Here is a 17,663-nt window from a genome sequence, read left to right on the forward strand (position 1 = left end):
AAGACGAGAAGAGCCGACAAAGGGAAGTTTCTCAAATATTTGCCTTTATTTGTCTTACTATTGTGCATAAAATCTTGTCATTGATCTTCACATTTTTCCTCCTAGGATAAAAAGTTCTAGTCTGATGGATTTTCCTCCCAATATAAATCTTAATCTGATGAATTTTTCTCCTAAGATAGAAAACCTAGTCTGATGAACTTTCTCCTAGGATCACAATCTTAGTCTGATGAATTTTTCTCCTAAGATAGAGGACCTAGTCTAATGAATTTTCTCCTAGGATCAAAATCTTAGTCTGATGAATCTTTCTCTTAAGATAACAAAAAGAGGACTTAGTCTGATGAACTTTCTCCTAAGATCAAAATCTTAGTCTGGTGAATTTTTCTCCTAAGATAGAAAACCTAGTCTGATGAATTTTCTCCTAGGATAAACGTCTTAGTCGGATGAATATTTCTCCTAAGATAGAAAACCTAGTCTGACGAATTTTCTCCTAGAATAATTTGAAAAAAAAAGGAAGTCTAGATTTGAAAAAAAGGGGGGGTCATTTTTTTAGTTTTCTTAAGTTTATCAATGTTCAGTTTTCCTGAAATCAGGGGGGCCCGCCTGGAGAATAGGGTCAGTTTTTACTTTAGTCAAGTTTAGTTTATAGTTTTTCGCAAGCTCAATCACGTTTAGGAGACGCACATCCTGGTCGAGTCATTAATTTTACTCTCATCATTGCATCCTTCATAAGCAGCGCAGGTGATTTATAGTTTTGTTAACACTCACAGATGTTCCCAATATCAAACTGGAGCAGGAAAATTTCTTTTGTTTTGTTTGTTTTGTTGTAATCAGGCGCCCACTTGGAGAACAAGGGAAGACAACTCAAGTTTCAAGGGAAAGCAGTTTCGAGGGAAGACAACTCAAGTTTCAAGGGAAAGCAGTTTCGAAGGAAGAGAGTTCAAGTTTCAAGGGAAAATGGTTCAAGGTGCAAGGAAAAACGGTTCAAGTTTCGAAGGAAGACAGGTCAAGTTCAACAATCAGGCGCCCACCTGGAGAACAAGGGAAATCATTTTAGAATCTGATTCAAGTTAGAAGTAGCAGAAGCTCACCTAGAAAATGTAGGTCGACAGGGGTCCGAGCTAATAAGAAAAGAAGTCTCAATCAAGAATAAAAGAAAAAAAAGTGAATCCAAAGTGCAGAAGTGGAGAAAAGATGTGGCCTGCTCAAGACATAATTGAAGTCACAAGCTCTGCATGTCCCGTCTTAATCTGTAAAAGCTGAAGAAGATTGAACCAACACTTGCAGCTAACAAGCATCAAGATTCAGATCAGAGTCTGCATGAAGAACCAACCAAGACTCAAGATCAAGCTTCAGAAGACTCATAGATAGAAATCTTGTAACTCGTAGCTGATAGGCTTAGTTAGTCTTTTTAATTTTTCATTTTTGATGTAATAACGGGATCGCTGACCGGAACCTCGATAGAATGGCACCTCGACCGGCTCTCCAAGGATATGTAGGCAACTCAGATACCAGGGCTCGGTCACATTTCCCCTCTCTCTTAGTTTTAGTCTCTCCAAATAAGGGTCGGGTCAAAAAAACCTGTCTAGTCGTTCTTTGTCTAAAAATACTTCATCTTTTCAGTCAAAAATGGGCAGCTGTAGACATGTGATTTTTGACCCTCCCCAAGATTTTTATACTTTAGTACGTAACATTTATTTTAGGCCTAATATAGCTATTTCAATTCATTTTTACTCTTTTACTTAATTTTATTACAAGAAAATAAAAATTACAAAAAAAAATAGTTTCATTAATATTTTTGTAGTCATTTTTAATCTTGAAAAATACTAAAAAATAGTTTATTTTAATAGTCAGTCTTATTTTAATAGTTATTTTACTTAAGTAAGATTAATTAATAAATGAGAACGTATTTTTCGTGTTGTTCGCGGGAAAGAATAAAATTTGGACTCAAATGACCCATTTTTAGGCCTAATTTTCAGATTTAGCCCATAATTCCCAAGCTCATAATTCTCAAGCCCATAATTCCTAGGCTCATACCCCTTAACCTAAAAAACCTACAAAAACCTAGAAGAACCCCTAAAAATATGAGTTGTTTTCTACACTTCAAGACCACCCTTCAACACAGAAATGATCAGATCCCCTCCCCAATCTTAACCCAGCGCCTCCCCCTTCAGATCCTCTCGATCTTCCTTCTCTAAAAATCAAAAAGAGAGAACCAGCAGCTTTCACCTTCTAATACCTATTTGAACAAACAACATTCTGACCGAGAAAATTTCTTAGCAGCTCCAATAACCAAACAAATCCCTCCAAAAGACCACTTGAAGAAATAGGCAAACTAGCAATTATAAATTGCATACAAAAGCTGATGGAATAGAGTCATTGTGGGGACGTTGCATTTCGTCATGGAGGTTTCCGGTCATATGTGCTCGTTCTTTGTTTTCTACCTTCAAGCTTGGTTGGTGCTTTCTCTCTGTAATTCAATGCTTGGAATTTTTTGTTAATACAATGAAGAATGTTTTTACTCCATTAAAGGTTCGCCACTTCCTTCATTTTCTGTCTAAATAAATTTTTTTAGTTCTTGTTTAGTTTTTGTTTTGTTTTGTGCGAATGATATGTGTTTCCATGCCACAAGAAGGAAATATCATCCCATTAATTACAGATAAATTTGTTGTATTGGCATTGAACTAAGCATTTTTAAAATGTCTGAAGTATTCCTAACTACGGGAAGAATTTGTATGGGAAACGTGAAACTTGGAGCTTTGACTTTCAAAACATATTTGTTATTTAAAGCTTTGAAGTGAACTTTCCTAGTATATTAAACAGTCATTGGTTAGTCATAGCAAATTTCCTCTAATTCTTCAAAAACAAATGTGCAGAAAATAAGCACCCATATATATATATATATATATATATATATATATATATATATATATATATATATAATATAGTTGAAGGGAAGTTTCCTTGTAATATTTTTTATTGTTTTGTTTTCTGATTCTATTTCTCTGTGAATTGATGAACTACTTCTCTATGGTGGACCATGATATTATATTGTTTATGTAATTTCTTCATGCTTTAGATTAATGTTTAAGATTCTTTGTGTGATTCAAGACAATTGTAGTTTAAGAAAACGACGTTTGAACATCGTAGCTTGCTTTAGGCGCGATTAATAAACTATCGTGATTATAGGTATGGTTCCCGTGACATAGTTACGATGTCTAATTTTCCAAATTCGGGTGTGCATTTCATATAACCCGATTATAACGACTTCAAATAATAAAACCCTGTGAATTAATTTGAGGCGTGCCATGCCAATAAAACCCCTAAGCCCATGGCCCTCACAAAACTAGTTAGCTTTTATAGAAAATTTGAGGTGTGCCATTTTCATTAATAACTCATGGCCCTCATGTAATTAATACTAACTCCTTAGAAATCGAGGCGTACTATTTCGTTGAATTTTCCATGGCCCTCACAAATTTGAAAGTGCGTAGTTGCTTTATGTGTGTAATTTGAATTAACTTCCTTAAACTCGGGTGTGCATTTATATGACCCAAATTCAAATCTCAACAACGTTAGATAAAATGTGTCGTGGATCGCGAGTGCATTTATGTGACGTGGTTCAAGACGTGTTTTAGATGACGTTGAATCTTCCTAAAATTAATTAAAAGCGGTTAATAATTTAAAATTATACCATAGGCTAAAACATGTATTAAAATTAGATAATAGGCCAATTGTGATAGTTTAAGCGACCGTGCTAGAACCACAGAATCCGGGGATGCCTAACACCTTCCCCCGGGTTAACAGAATTCCTTATTCAGAATTTTTGGTTCGCAGACTTCAAAAGGAAAGTCGATTTTCCTCAATTTGGGATTTAAAATAAATCGGTGACTTGGGACACCAATAAAATATCCCAAGTGGCGACTCTGAATTATAAATAAATAATCTCATTTTGATTGTTACTTAAATTGGAAAAACTCCCTTATATACTCTCTTCCGGGGTGTAGGTAAAAAAGGAGGTGTGACAAGTACGATATCCACCCCATTTACAAGCACACAGATGTGATCTCCCTCAATAGTGAAGAGAGATGCGCAGAAAATTTGCACTGCATCTTCGTACACCAGAGGCATGCTTCCTTTAAACAGGTGTTCCCATTGTTGAAATTCCACAATCTCCAGAATTTGTCTCATGCCTGCCATCTCTGAAATTGCTGGATCAAATGTTCGTCCCCACAACACTTTTTGAGTTGTTAATCTCTGCTGCCATAGAACACCATCACAGGTCAAGGACCTTGTTGAACCATGTTCCTTAACAGTTTCTCCTTTTTGTTTTCTATTCCCTTCGGCAGACTTTCCTTTCCAGCTTGCTGCCCCCACAGTATTGTCCTCAGACACGGCTAGCTCTGCTTTACTCCATTTAGACTTCCTGCTATACTCCACGAATGACCCTTTCTGTTCCTCAACATTCCTTAATCATCATAGACTGTTGCACTAAGGAACCAGGTTCCCTAGAAGCATCTTTGTCTATCTGGTTTACTGACACACTCTTGATGAAATCATTTAGATTCATTTTCCTCTTTCTCATTGTCTTGACAATCCTCTTACTTTTCTGCAATGAGGAATCAAAATTCTCTTGCTATAGGGACCTGGTGATGGGTGATTTGGAAGAAGACTCCAAGAGCTTGGAATGAACATAAGGTGCAGGTGTGAGTTTGCATGGAAGTGAATCAGGTTCATCAGAAGGTTTTTCTGAGAATATCTCATGAGCCAAGGACTCGAGGAGTGTTGTGGTTCTTACATCTCCTAGGAATGGCATGTCTTCCCCCTGATACTCAGAAAAGAGATATGCTCCTTCATTCATCATACTCTTAGTAAATATAGCCATAATGTGATAAGTTGCTTCCTTTTTGGTGACTCCTTGAGAGTCACTGAGTCCAACATGGAGGTGTTCAGGTACTGGTCAAGATCATCCTCAGGGGCTTCTGATACTCGAGGAGTAAGATCTCCTGTATGGTCTTTGATGAGATCGTAGGATTGACTAGACATAGGATTCTCAAAATAGTGGTAAACAGGGTTTATCAGAAATGAAAAACCTGTAGGGGTGGAGGAGGAACCAGAAGTGTGTAAGGTGGTAGAAGGTGTGAAATAATGATGCTTAGGGAATGATTTCAAAGATAATAAAGAAGTGGTAATAGTGTTAATGGCGATTGAATGAGAAGATTGTTCGATCTCCATTAGATGAGTACTTAGTAGACGAGTAGAGAGAGAAAGAGATAGATGGGAAGAGGATCCTAGCTATACACGGGAGATGAAGGTTCATGACTTGCCGTGAGAGAGAAAGAAAGTTTTATTGGAAGAAGAACTAATGATGAGTGGAGAGAGAAACAGGTTCTGAATAGTTCTGAAAATGACGGTAGGTTTGTGGGAAAGTGTTACCATGCAGAGGGGATGAAAGGATTTGACGGACAAGACATGACACACAGATGTTGAAAAGTAGGATGAAGTGACAGCTGAATTACAAAATATTTATATATTTTTTTGTTTAGAAATGGCATGCAAAATTAAGCACATTACTACTAACTTGAGATGTAGGAACCTGATGCCAGAGCAATCTTTTGAACAAAGTTTTAGCAGCTCCCCTCTTGTAGTTCATAATTGTACTTTAGTTTCTATGATCGTCATGCGTGTTTACCTACAACGGTATTGATATGAGTTAGGCTTGGTCAAAAAACACTTTAGCTACCTTTACCTGATGGTGTCTTACACAGTCAACAGATGGAGGATCAGGTTCTTCATTAGTTTCTTATGTCCCCGTCTTCACCTTGATTTATCCGAAATATTCTCTACTTGAGGCTTTGATGCAGATATCTGGAGTTTGATCTTCTGTTCTTCAATCCTTTCCACCAATCAATCCCTCTTCATATTGGCCCTCGGAAGAAGATCTCACCCTTCAATATGTTTGCAATTTCTCTCCAGGTGTTGATGAGGTCATTTCATTTTGCTTCATTATCTCCCGAAAGATGAGGTATGCATCATGATAGGTGCACTTTGGTTTTCCAATTTGAGACAGAAGTTGGTTAAAGAGATAAATATGGAGGTTAATTTGATTTCCCACACTTTGTGTTCTGCTGCTTGTGTAGTGCCATAAGCTGCATCTTTACTTCTTCCTTCAGCTTCAATGGTACCAAGTGGCGTACCCGGTTCTTTGTGAGATATGGAGGATGATGTTGTGTTGTCTTTTGCCAGTTTCCTTCATCTTGCTTACTTTATCATCCTCCTGATTTGAAGCTCAGATATTTCCCAGAAACAAGATTGGTTCATCTTATTAGTCCTCACGGTTTCTTTCTTGGCAAGGGAGAGTGTCTTGTTGAATACCCCATGAGCATCTCCTGCCATTTAGTGCTTCCTTTCTGGGAGACCTTGTGGCCTTGTTTTGTGGGTTGTTCCCTAGAAGGATTCCTTCACTCGCCTTTTTGCATTGTGCTTCCCAAGATGATCCTTCCTGTTGTCAAGAACAAGGCATTTTCTTCCAATTGGCAGTTCCTGGTGAGTATTTTTTTTGATTTGGGAGGGACCTAGTTCGACACATGTTCTCAAAGTAGAGAGCAATATTCATTCCTTTTTCCCAGAATTTCTTGGTGATTCCATAGGCGATGAGCACAATCTATGCAGCATTTTCTAGTTCTGTTCTTTCCTTCAGCTACGCCATGTTGTTGTGGAGTCCTTGGTGTAAGTGTGTGTGATCCCTTCTCCCCCTCCTTCATCATTTTTGTGAACTCATGTCCAGGTGATGCTTGAGTTAGGCAGACCGCTAACCAGGTCTTGGAGGTGTGAAGTTTGCATATAGCAATCCTTCATGTCGTGGTTGCGACTTTACTCATCTCATACTGCCAGCTTGTGGAGATTAATGACTACCAGGAGTGACTGTTCTTGTTACCCTCGTTCACTGAGACTATTTGGAGAGTTATCAGATTGGTGACTGCACCCTTTTAGGCCATTCACATAGTGCTCGTTCCCACTCGAGTGCCAAAGGAACCTTTCTGCCTTTTCATTCACTGAGAATGTACCCTTTACTTTCTTCTCAAGGATACGTTCCCTTCCTGCAGGGCTTTCAGTGAGAAGCAATTCATGATGTTTTCAGTTGCATGCTTTAGGCATACACTGTCCATAGTCCATTGCATCCTGCTTCCTCTCACTGCTCCATACACATGCACATCAAGGGTTAGATTTAGGAACCCAAACTAGTTTGGGTCCCTTATTACTATAAAAGGATGAATGAGGGATTTCCTAGTCCACGCAGGCAGCATCCACTTTTTGCGAGTGGTATCTGGTCCTTTGCTAGTAGTCACTCTATTAGTAAATGCTTTGTTCTTTTTAGCAGACTGAACCCTGGCCTGGCAATTTTCTTTAAAATGCCTTTCCACAGTGGGTACATAGCCAGGTATCAGGTACAGTGACATACTTGCTATGTGGGTTGTATAGAGTTTTCTCCCTTTGGAATCTGATGCCCTGCTTGTTCCCACTATTGTTGAGATACATGGAAGTGACGGCATCTGAGGATCAGGTCCACTTCAGGGATTTCTCAAGATCAGTTCTTACTTTCTCCAACTCAGTTTGGAGTTGTTGATTCCTCTCGAGTTCACTGTAGATATTGGTTTTTACAACAGTTAACTCCTTTTCGAGCAAGATGTGCGACTCACTGGCTACTTCCTTCCCTTTCCCAAGACTTACATTCTTATGTTCTCTATTGAGTCCCTCAATGGTTTCCTCTAGATCAGTGCATATCACTAGTAGGTCATCCCTTTCCTCTTCAGTAGATGCAACTTTTTCTTCTAAAGTGTGTTTCTCATTACTAAGACCTTGTATTGTTTCTTTTAGATCAACAACTACTACCATCAGATCGTCTCTCTCATTTTCCACACTAGTTATTTTTTTCATTCAGGGCCTCTTTCTCTTGTTCAAGATTAGCTATGGTCTCATTTAAGTCTTCTACACAGACCACTAGATCATCTCTAGATTGTTCAGCCTCTCCTAGTTTTATGGTCAGGATCTCCTTATCATTTACGAGACTATAATAAGTATAAATCAGGACATTTGATAAAGATCTTAGCTTCTTAGAAGAATAGGATTTCAGATTTCTCTGAACATCCCTGAAGTTTACCTCATCGTCTTCATCTTCTTCATCATCATCATCTGACTGACCCATCAGCGTGAACAGTAAATTGTACTTCGTTGCTTCAGTTTCCACTGCCATCATGGAACTATTTTCTGCATCTGATTTCCTTTCAGATTCACTTGAGGAGTCTTCCCAAGCAGCAAGAGCCTGCTTAACGATATTGTCTGCAACACTTTTTTGATTGAATCTTTTCTCTGGAACCAGGTTCCTTTTTCCTGCTTTGTCAGGATTTTGCTTGTACTGCTCCTGTTTCGCGAGTAGGCAGTCTTTGATGAAATGCCCTGACTTTCCACATCCGTGACAAAGATCGTTGTTCCTTGTTTTACTTGAACTGCCCCACTTTGGTATGCCACCATTTCTTTTTTTGAAATCTCTTAGTAAGATAGGCCATGTCACTATCTTCATCACTTGAATCACTCCTTTCAGCCTTAAGCACCAGGTTCTTTTCCTTCTTAGGCTCTCTTCTTTCACTGTCTTTATTTCTTTTCATCTCGTATATTTTCAGATTACCAATCAACTCATCCATGGTCAGAGTCTGTAGATCTTTAGCTTCAGTGATGGCATTTACCTTACTTTCCCAAGACCCAGGTAGAACACTGAAAATTTTCCTTACAAGCTTGTTTCTGGGAATGACATCTCCAAGTGAGTGAAGCTCATTTATGACGGAGGTGAATCTGGTGTGCATATCTTGTATGCACTATCATCCTTAATCCTGAAGAGCTCATATTCAGTGGTGAGCATGTCTATCTTGGATTGTTTGACCTGAGTGGTTCTTTCGTGTGCAGTTTGTAAGGCTTCCCATATTTTTTTGGCAGTATCACAAGTTGATACTTTGTTGTACTCATCAGGTCCTATGCCACAAATCAAGATTTTTTTGGCATGATAGTTCTTTTCTATAGCTTTTTTGTTAATGTCACTGTACTCTCTTCTCCCTTTGGGTACCAATGGTCCTATTTCTTCAAGTTTCTTCATGGGAACATGAGGACCATCACAAATAATGTCCCACGACTCTGAATCTTCGGCCATCATGAAATCATGTATCTGAGTCTTCCACCAGTCGTAGTATTGACCATTGAATCTGGGAGGTTTATAGGTTGATTGTACTTCTTCAAAGTTTGGTGGAGCAGCCATTTAGGATCCTTCCTAGGTGTTAGCCTGATAGGAGGAACCTGCTCTAATACCAATTGATAGCTTATATGAGTCCACCAAACTGTACAGTACCTGATCCTCTATGAGACTGATACGTAGAATGCAGTAAAGATTGAATGTAAAGAAGGCAAGAGATTTTCTACGTGGAAAAATCCCACACAAGGGGATCAAAAAACCACAACCTACTCTTGTAGGCTTTTAACTCAACTAAATTGTAATCTACCTATTACAAGCCACTTTGCAAACACCCTATTGCAAAGACTTCAAACTAACTTATGATGCAACCACCATAAGCCACTCTCTAACTCTCCTAATTACAGAGGATTTAACTTATGACTATTCCTAGTCACAACATAAACTCTAAGGTTTACGAATTTGGTTTGTTCCTAAGATAGCGCTTCTGAGAAAGTAAACTAGGAATTACTATGTAGAACAATTAACAAGATTACAACTCAACTATGGATGTACATAAGACTTGTTTAGAAACTGATCCTTAGTGGAGTTAACTTCTTGTTCTTGACATACCAGTGACTTCAATACCGGATGAATGCTTTTTCTTCTTGAGAGAATATCACTGAATACACAAGTGATGGTGTGTCTTGCACCAGGTTGTTTTATCACAAACGATATCACAAAAGATAGTGATGTCAACTCTTGGTGTACTTCTTCCCAGTGAGAAGTGACTTCTGCACTGTCTACACAGCCACTTCTGGGCAGTTACGTTCCAGCTGGATAGTGGACTTTGTACTTTTGTTAGGACATACCAATGGACCAGGTCCTGGTTGTATTCCTCTTTTATAACAGTTGCCCGATGGTCACTTTCTTCTACTACGTTCCAGCTGTGCACTTGACTTGTACTTCTGTCAGAGAACCCTAAGGGACCAGGTCACCAGGTCCCTATTGTGTTTCTCTCTGTGGTCGTTCGTCCATTTGCTAACAAGTTCATATGAAATGTATCCTGTGGAATAGATTCTCTATCTGGTTCTTCACAATAAGTTTGTTAGATCATCAAAACATAAGAAGCATAAGGCTAAGATATTGAAAACCCATCAATAGATCTGAAAACCAAATACTGAAATTAGGAACAAGTAAGAAGACAGTCGATTGCACATAACTCACTCTAGAAGAAAATATAGGTAAACTAAAAGATGAGTTGTATAAGAAGGATGAGCAGGTAAGAATTTGAAGGAGGATCTTTGCAAGGTCAAGCATGAACTAGACAGAACTTATAAATGGAACAGGTCCTCCGATGCACTTTCATGGCTGCAGGACATCATAGTGGCAATAGAAGAGGACTTGGCTTTGGGAATCTGCCACCTAAATGGGATCCCAAAAGCAAGTACCTTAAATTTCCTGAGAATAAGATTTGTACTCACTATGGTGAAACATGTCACTATAAAAGTGAATTCAATGCAAAAGAAAAGGGAATCCAAAAGAACAGTGAATTTGTTCAAGGGAAGAATAGGCTACCAAGTTGGGCTAAAAAGAATTTGATTCATCCTTTTGCCTATAGAAAGGGACCCAAACTAGTTTGGGTTCCTAAGACAAACCCGTGATTTTCTTTTGCAGGTCCAAGTGAAGGGGAGCAGCCAAATATGGTACATGGATAGTGGTTGTTCAAAGCATATAACAGGAAACAAGAACCAATTCATTTCACATGAGGACCTCAAAGGAGGTAATGTCTCCTTTGAAATGGCAAGAAAGGTGAGATCATTGGGGTTGGAAAAGTAGGTAAGCCTGATTCTCACTCTATTGAGAATGTCTACTTAATAGATGGCCCAAAATATAGTCTAATCAGTATATCACAACTGTGTGATAGAAGTAACTTGGTAACATTCACCTCTACCAAATGTTTTGTGATAAATCTTACCATTAACAAGATTGTTTTGCAGGGAAAAAGAGTGAACAATGTATATATATTGTAGATCTGCCCACACTTTCAAAAAATGAACTCACTTGCTTAAGTGTGTTGGACAATGATCCCCTCCTTTGGCACAAGAGACTTGGGCATGCAAGTCGGAGTCAACTCAACAAATTAGCCTCCAAGGACCCGGTGGTAGAGTTGCCTAACATCAAGTTCAAGGAAGACAAAGTTTGTGAGGCTTGTGCAAGGGGCAAGCATGTAAGTTCTTCTTTTAAATGCAAGAAAGTGGTAAGCACCACCAGGACAATAAAACTAGTCCATATGGATCTTTGTGGTCCAATGATAACATTAAGCAGAGGTGGTAAGAAAATATGTGATGGTTCTTGTTGATGATTACTCTGGTGATAGCAAACTCTAGTTTTCCTAAGAGGGATGAGCATTTGATTACTTTCCAAAGTAAGGTGGCTAAGACTCAGATTGATTACCTCCTTCTCAGGAGGAGTGATAAAGGTCTATGCAAGGATTGCAAAGTTATCCCAAGTGAGTCCCTCGCGACACAATATAGGCTCCTAGTGATGGACATCAACATCATAATAAAGAAGAAAAAGCAGGTTATCTGGAGTTGTTCGAGGATAAGGTGGGGAGCTTTGTCGAAGGATAAAACACCGGAGTTGGAGAGGAAGTTGATGGATATGAGGTCCTGGAAGAGTAGTGGGGACGCGAGTGGCATGTGGACAATGACGGCGAACTATATTAGGGAGGCCGCGAAGGAGGTGTTAGGGGTCTCGAAGGGTTACTCTGGGGGGCACAGAGGGGATTGGTAGTGGAATGAAGAGGTTCAAGGAAAAGTGGAGGCTAAGAAAGTCGCATACTTGAAGTTAGTGGAGAGCTCCGATAAGGAGGAGAGAAGAGCGAACAAAGAAAGGTACAAGAAGGCTAGGAAGGAGGTGAAAATAGTGGTCACGGAGGCAAAAAATGCAGCGTTTGGTCATTTGTATGAAGAATTAGGGGGCAAAGGTGGGGACAAGAAATTATTTCAGCTGGACAAGGTGAGAGAGAGAAAGGCGCGTGATTTGAATCAAGTAAGGTGGATCAAGGACGAGGATGGCAGAGTTTTAATGGATGAGGCTCAGATTAAGCAGTGATGGCAGACTTACTTTCACAAACTTCTGAATGAGGAGGGGGACAGAGACATTGTGTTGGGTGATTTGGAGCACTCCGAGAGTCACCATGATTTTGGGTATTGTAGACGTATTAAGTTCGAGGAGGTCGTGGGGGCTATGCATAAGATGAGTAGGGGCAAAACGACTAGGCTAGTGAAATTCCGGTTGAGTTCTGGAGGTATATGAGTAGAGAGGGCATAGAGTAGTTGACGGGATTTTTTAACATTATTTTTAGGACGAAGAAGATGCTAGAGGATTACGACGATTATGTTGTACAAGAACAAAGACGATATTCATAATTGCAACAACTATAGGGGTATTAAGTTTCTTTGTCATACTATAAAGGTATGGGAGAGGGTGATGGAAGCAAGGGTGATGAGATCGGCATCTATATCAGAGAACCAATTCGGTTTCATGTTTGGCCGTTCAACTATGGAAACTATCCATCTCATCAGGAGGTTAGTGGAACAATACAAGGATAGGAAGAAAAATTTACACATGGTATTTATTAACCTAAAAAAAGCATACGATAAGATCCCGAGAGAGGTTCTTTGGAGGTATTTAGAGGCTAAAGGTGTTCCGATGGCGTACATTAGGGTGATTAAAGACATATATGACGGAGCTAAGACTCGGGTTAGGACAATAGGAGGTGACTCGGAGCATTTTCCGGTAGTTATGGGGTTGTACCAAGGATCAGTACTCAGTCCTTTCCTATTTGTCTTGGCGATGGACACGCTAACACACCATATTCAGGGAGAAGTTCCATGGTGTATGTTATTTTCTGATGATATAGTCCTGATTGATGAGATGCGATGCGGTGTCGACGAGAGGCTATAGGTTTGGAGACAGACCCTAGAATCTAAAGGTTTCAAGTTAAGCGGACTAAGACAAAATACTTGGAGTGTAAGTTCAGTGACGTAACGGGAAAGAGGATAGTGACTTGAGGCTTGATTCACAAGTCATCCTCAAGAAAGAGTGTTTTAAGTATCTTGGGTCTATTATCCAGGGGAATAGGGAGATTGATGAGGATGTCACATACCGCATAGGGGAGGGATGGATGAAATGGAGGTTAGCATCTGGCATCTTGTATGACAAAAAGGTGCCATCGAAACTTGAAGGAAAGTTTTATAGAGCGGTGGCTAGACCGGCTATGTTGTATGGGGCAGAATGTTGGCCAATCAAGAACTCACATATCGAGAAGATGAAAGTAGCAGAAATAAGGATGTTGAGGTGGATGTATGGGCTTACTAGATTGGATAAGATTAGGAATGGGTATATTCTAGCTAAGGTGGGGGTGGCGCACATAGATGACAAAATGCGGGAAGCAAGGCTTAGATAGTTCGGGTACGTACGGAGGAGAAGCCTTGACGCCCCGGTTAGGAGGTGAGAGCGGTTGGCTTTGTCAGGTGTGAAAAGAGGTAGAGGGTGGCCTAAGAAATATTTGGGAGAGGTGATCATGCAAGACATGGTGCGACTCCAGCTCACCGAGGACATGATCTTAGATAGGAAGGCTTGGAGGGCGAGCATTAGGATCGTAGGTTAGTAGGCAGTTGAGCGTCTTTCTTCCCTGTTGATGGTATTAGGATAGCTTGTAGTGTCTTGCTTTAGATTGTTAATGGTACTTGTTGTGTTTGTACTGTTTTCTGCTCAGATTGCCTAGTACCTTTTCATTATTCTTATTATTGATATTGCTTTTTCTGTTTATTTTTCTGATTCTTAGGTTGCTGGCACTGTCTCTTGACATATGTGGTTGCTATTGTTGCCTATTTTCATCTCCTTGAGCCGAGGGTCTTTCGGAAACAGCCTCTCTACTCCTTCGGGGCAGGGGTAAGGTCTACGTACACACTACCCTCCCCAGACCCCACATGTGAAATTATATTGGGTTGTTGTAGTTGTTGTTATTGCTTGTTGATGATTACTTTAGGTTTACTTGGACATTGCATATAACATCTAAAGATGAAGCATTTGACATGTTCATTTCTTTTGTTAGAAAAACTCATAACAACTAGGTAATCAACTTGCTTCAATTAGGTCTGATCATGGCACTAAATTTGAAAATGCTAAATTTAATAAATTTTGTGATAAGCATGGCATAGATCATAACTTTTCTACTCCTAGGACTCCACAACAAAATGGAGTAGTTGAAATAAAGAATATGACACTTGAAGATATGGCTAGGACTATGCTTCTTTCTAGTAAACTACCTCATAGCTTCTGGGCAGAAGCTGTAAATACTGCTACATCATAAATAGGTGCATGACTAGATCTCTTGTAGAGAAGACTCCCTATGAGTTACTTAAAGGGAGAAAACCAAACATATCTTATCTTAGGGCATTTGGATGCAAGTGCTTTGTGCAAAACAATGGTAAAGACTCCCTAGGTAAGTTTGATCCCAAAAGTTATGAGAGAATATTCTTGGGATATTCTTCACATAGTAAATCTTATAAGGTCTATAACAAAAGAACTATGCGTGTAGAAGAAAGTGTTCATGTGGTTTTTGATGAAACTAACATTCTTTCTGAGAGATAGGAACATGATGATGAAGGAATTGGACTGGTAAGAGACTCAAATGAAACCACAACCCAGACTAAAGTTGCACCAAAGGAAGGAACATGTGATGGAATAGGTTCTTCTATCCAGGGCAACCTGACAGGGGGAATTGAACAAAGAGGAACTGATTCTCAAACCTCAAGGGAACCTGTCCATGAACATGTTCCACAGCAACAAAACATTAAATGAACATCAAGAGGAAACTAGTTGGTTGTGAAAGCTTACAAGTATCAAAGTTCTAATACCATTGAGAACATAATTACTTATCCAACCTCTGGAATCAAAATCAAATCTCTTGGTATGAAAGATTATAAAAAATTTTGCTTGAGCATGACTACAAGAGAGGTAAAATTGATAGTACTTTGTTCTTGAAAGAAAAAAGTAAAGATCTCTTGGTAGTTCAGATATATATATTGATGATATAATCTTTAGAGCAACCTCTGATAAGTTAAGTAAAGAATTTGCTAAATTAATGGGGAATGAATTTGAAATGAGCATGATGGGTGAGCTTAATTTTTTTGGCTTACAAATTAAACAAAATTCAAATGGAACTATGATCTATCAGCAGAAGTATGTAAAAGAGTTGCTTAAAATGTTTAAAATGAAATATTCCAAAGAAATTGACACTCCTATTGCAACAGCTACAAAGTTGGATATAGATGAACCTGGTTCATCTGTTGATCAAAAGTTGTATAGGGGAATGATTGGTTCATTGTAGTATCTCACTGCTAGTAGACCTGACATTATTTTCAGTATAACCGTTGTGCAAGATTTCAGGCGAATCCAAAGGAGTCTCACTTGACTGTTGTTAAGAGAATTTTGAGATATCTAAAAGGCACCACTGATCTTTGTCTATGGTATCCAAAAGGTAGTAATTCAATCTAGTGGGATATGCTGCTGATGATTATGCAGGTTTTCTTGTGGATAAAAAGAGTGCCTCTGGTATGGCAAACTTTCTTGGCTCATGTCTTGTGTCTTGGGCCACCAAAAAGCAAAATTTAGTGGCCTTATCTACTGCTGAAGCTGAGTATATTGCTCTTGCTTCATGTTGTGCTCAATTGCTGTGGATCAAACATCAATTAATGAATTTTAGAATTGATGTTGGTTGTATCCCTATCTTTTGTGATAACACCAGTGCAATTAGTATGACCAAGAACCCGGTTCATCACAAGAGAACTAAGCACATAAATGTTAGGCATCACCTTTTGAGGGATAACTATGAAAATGGTTTGATCACTATGGAATTTTGTGCTACTAACAAGCAAATAGCTAATATCTTCATAAAGCTCTAAGTAGAGATCACTTTAAAAGGAACAGATTAGAATTATGGATAATTCACCTAAAAGAGCCAGTTCAAAATTTCACAGTCGGAAAAAAAATGATATTTTTTGGTTAGAAAATGTGTAGTTTGTACATAATTAGATTAGATTTTGCTCAGTCTCATATTTTCAATAGTATACTCTTGTGCCATGTGCTAAAATAACTCATTAATCTCTAATGAATTTTTTTTCTATTATTGAAAAATTTAGACTTACACAAGATAAGCTTCAGTGAAGAACCTGGTTCATCAAAGTCAATAGGTATATTTTCTACACTCTGCATAATTTGAAATAATTATATTTGGATCATAAGTAGAGTCCTACCTAATTCCAAATCCCTTTTGGACTTATCCATTACAAGTGAACCAGTTCCGTTCAAAAGAATCCCAACCGAATTGAAGTACCTAGATTTTAGGGATACACTCTAACGTCTCTTCAAAACTGAATTTTAGTTTGATTAGACTTCTAAAAGTATGAAAAGCTATCTTTACCTCATTAATTACTCCTCTTTAAATTGATCAGCTTTAGTGTATTCCTTACTTCATCTCTCTCAAGCCGTCAAAAACTCTCAATCTTCTTTCATCTTCCAAATATAATCTAATTCTCTTCTCTTCCATACCCAAGCACAGAAATGGCTAACAATCCTGAAAACCCTTCATCACCACCACAAGAAACCACTTCCACACCCACTATTACTCGTTCCAAAACCCCAACCTCTAAGAAAAGAGTAAAAATGATGGCTCGCAAGATTGTTGCTGGTGAAGAAAATATTCAGAAAATTAATGAACAACTGAAAGCGAGTAAGGAGGAAGAATATCAGAAATCTGATGAATCCTTCAAATCTCTACTGAAGGGGAAGAAAATTTTCATACGAAACTGAACAGGTATCTTCTGGTCCTAAAGTTACTCCTGAGACAATTTTTAAAGTTGCTGCAAATTTGGAGAGCAGATTTGTACTGGTAGGGTCTATAGCACGTGTTGAAACTACAGCGCCTGAGAAGCTGGTGGTAAAAATAAAAAATAAAAATAAAAAGATAGAAAGGGTGTTAGAAGTGCTGTGGGGGGAAAGGGTAAAAGGGTGGTTGATTCTCCACCCACTCTTGTTAGTTTAACCAAAGACACATGTGCAATGGTTGATTGGGGAGAGAAATCTGGTGGAGTAGAGAAGAGCGTAAAGAAAACATCAATTGTTGGGTCTGGCGAAGCCGCTGAAGGGCTTGTTCAACTTGGGAAAAATATAGATGAACCTGTTTCATCTGTAGAGGAAACCCTCGCAGACCTACTGAAGAAAGTGACTGAAAGCTATAATACAAACAAGAAAGGGAGTTCAAAGGCTAAAACCCCTGGCACTGCTAGGGAAAACAAGAAAAGGGAGGCTGGTCTTTCTATTACTATTAAAATTCCCCCCACAAGAGGAAGAGCCACAAGAATCCAGCTAAAGCAAAATG

The 17,663-nt window shown here is 38.9% G+C and overlaps 3 protein-coding genes across 3 annotated transcripts; 2 read left to right on the forward strand and 1 right to left on the reverse strand.

Annotated features, from left to right (window-relative positions):
- Window positions 1–8,827: 8,827 nt before the first annotated feature.
- LOC142165358 (uncharacterized) lies at window positions 8,828–9,196 on the reverse strand. Its single transcript, XM_075223930.1, has one exon. The coding sequence runs from the start codon at window positions 9,194–9,196 to the stop codon at window positions 8,828–8,830; it is 369 nt and encodes a 122-aa protein (XP_075080031.1).
- Window positions 9,197–10,921: 1,725 nt separating this feature from the next.
- Window positions 10,922–12,328, forward strand: LOC142165359 (uncharacterized). The gene is made up of 3 exons (XM_075223931.1): window positions 10,922–10,994; window positions 11,592–11,956; window positions 12,008–12,328. The coding sequence occupies exons 1-3, from the start codon at window positions 10,922–10,924 to the stop codon at window positions 12,326–12,328; spliced, it is 759 nt and encodes a 252-aa protein (XP_075080032.1).
- Window positions 12,329–12,693: 365 nt separating this feature from the next.
- LOC107764847 (uncharacterized) lies at window positions 12,694–14,087 on the forward strand. The gene is made up of 3 exons (XM_016583434.1): window positions 12,694–12,804; window positions 13,353–13,634; window positions 14,067–14,087. Exons 1-3 carry the CDS (start codon window positions 12,694–12,696, stop codon window positions 14,085–14,087), a joined length of 414 nt encoding a protein of 137 aa, XP_016438920.1.
- The last annotated feature ends 3,576 nt before the right edge of the window (window positions 14,088–17,663 follow it).

Source organism: Nicotiana tabacum, chromosome 10 (genome assembly GCF_000715075.1).
Source record: "Nicotiana tabacum cultivar K326 chromosome 10, ASM71507v2, whole genome shotgun sequence".
Lineage (NCBI taxonomy): Eukaryota > Viridiplantae > Streptophyta > Magnoliopsida > Solanales > Solanaceae > Nicotiana > Nicotiana tabacum.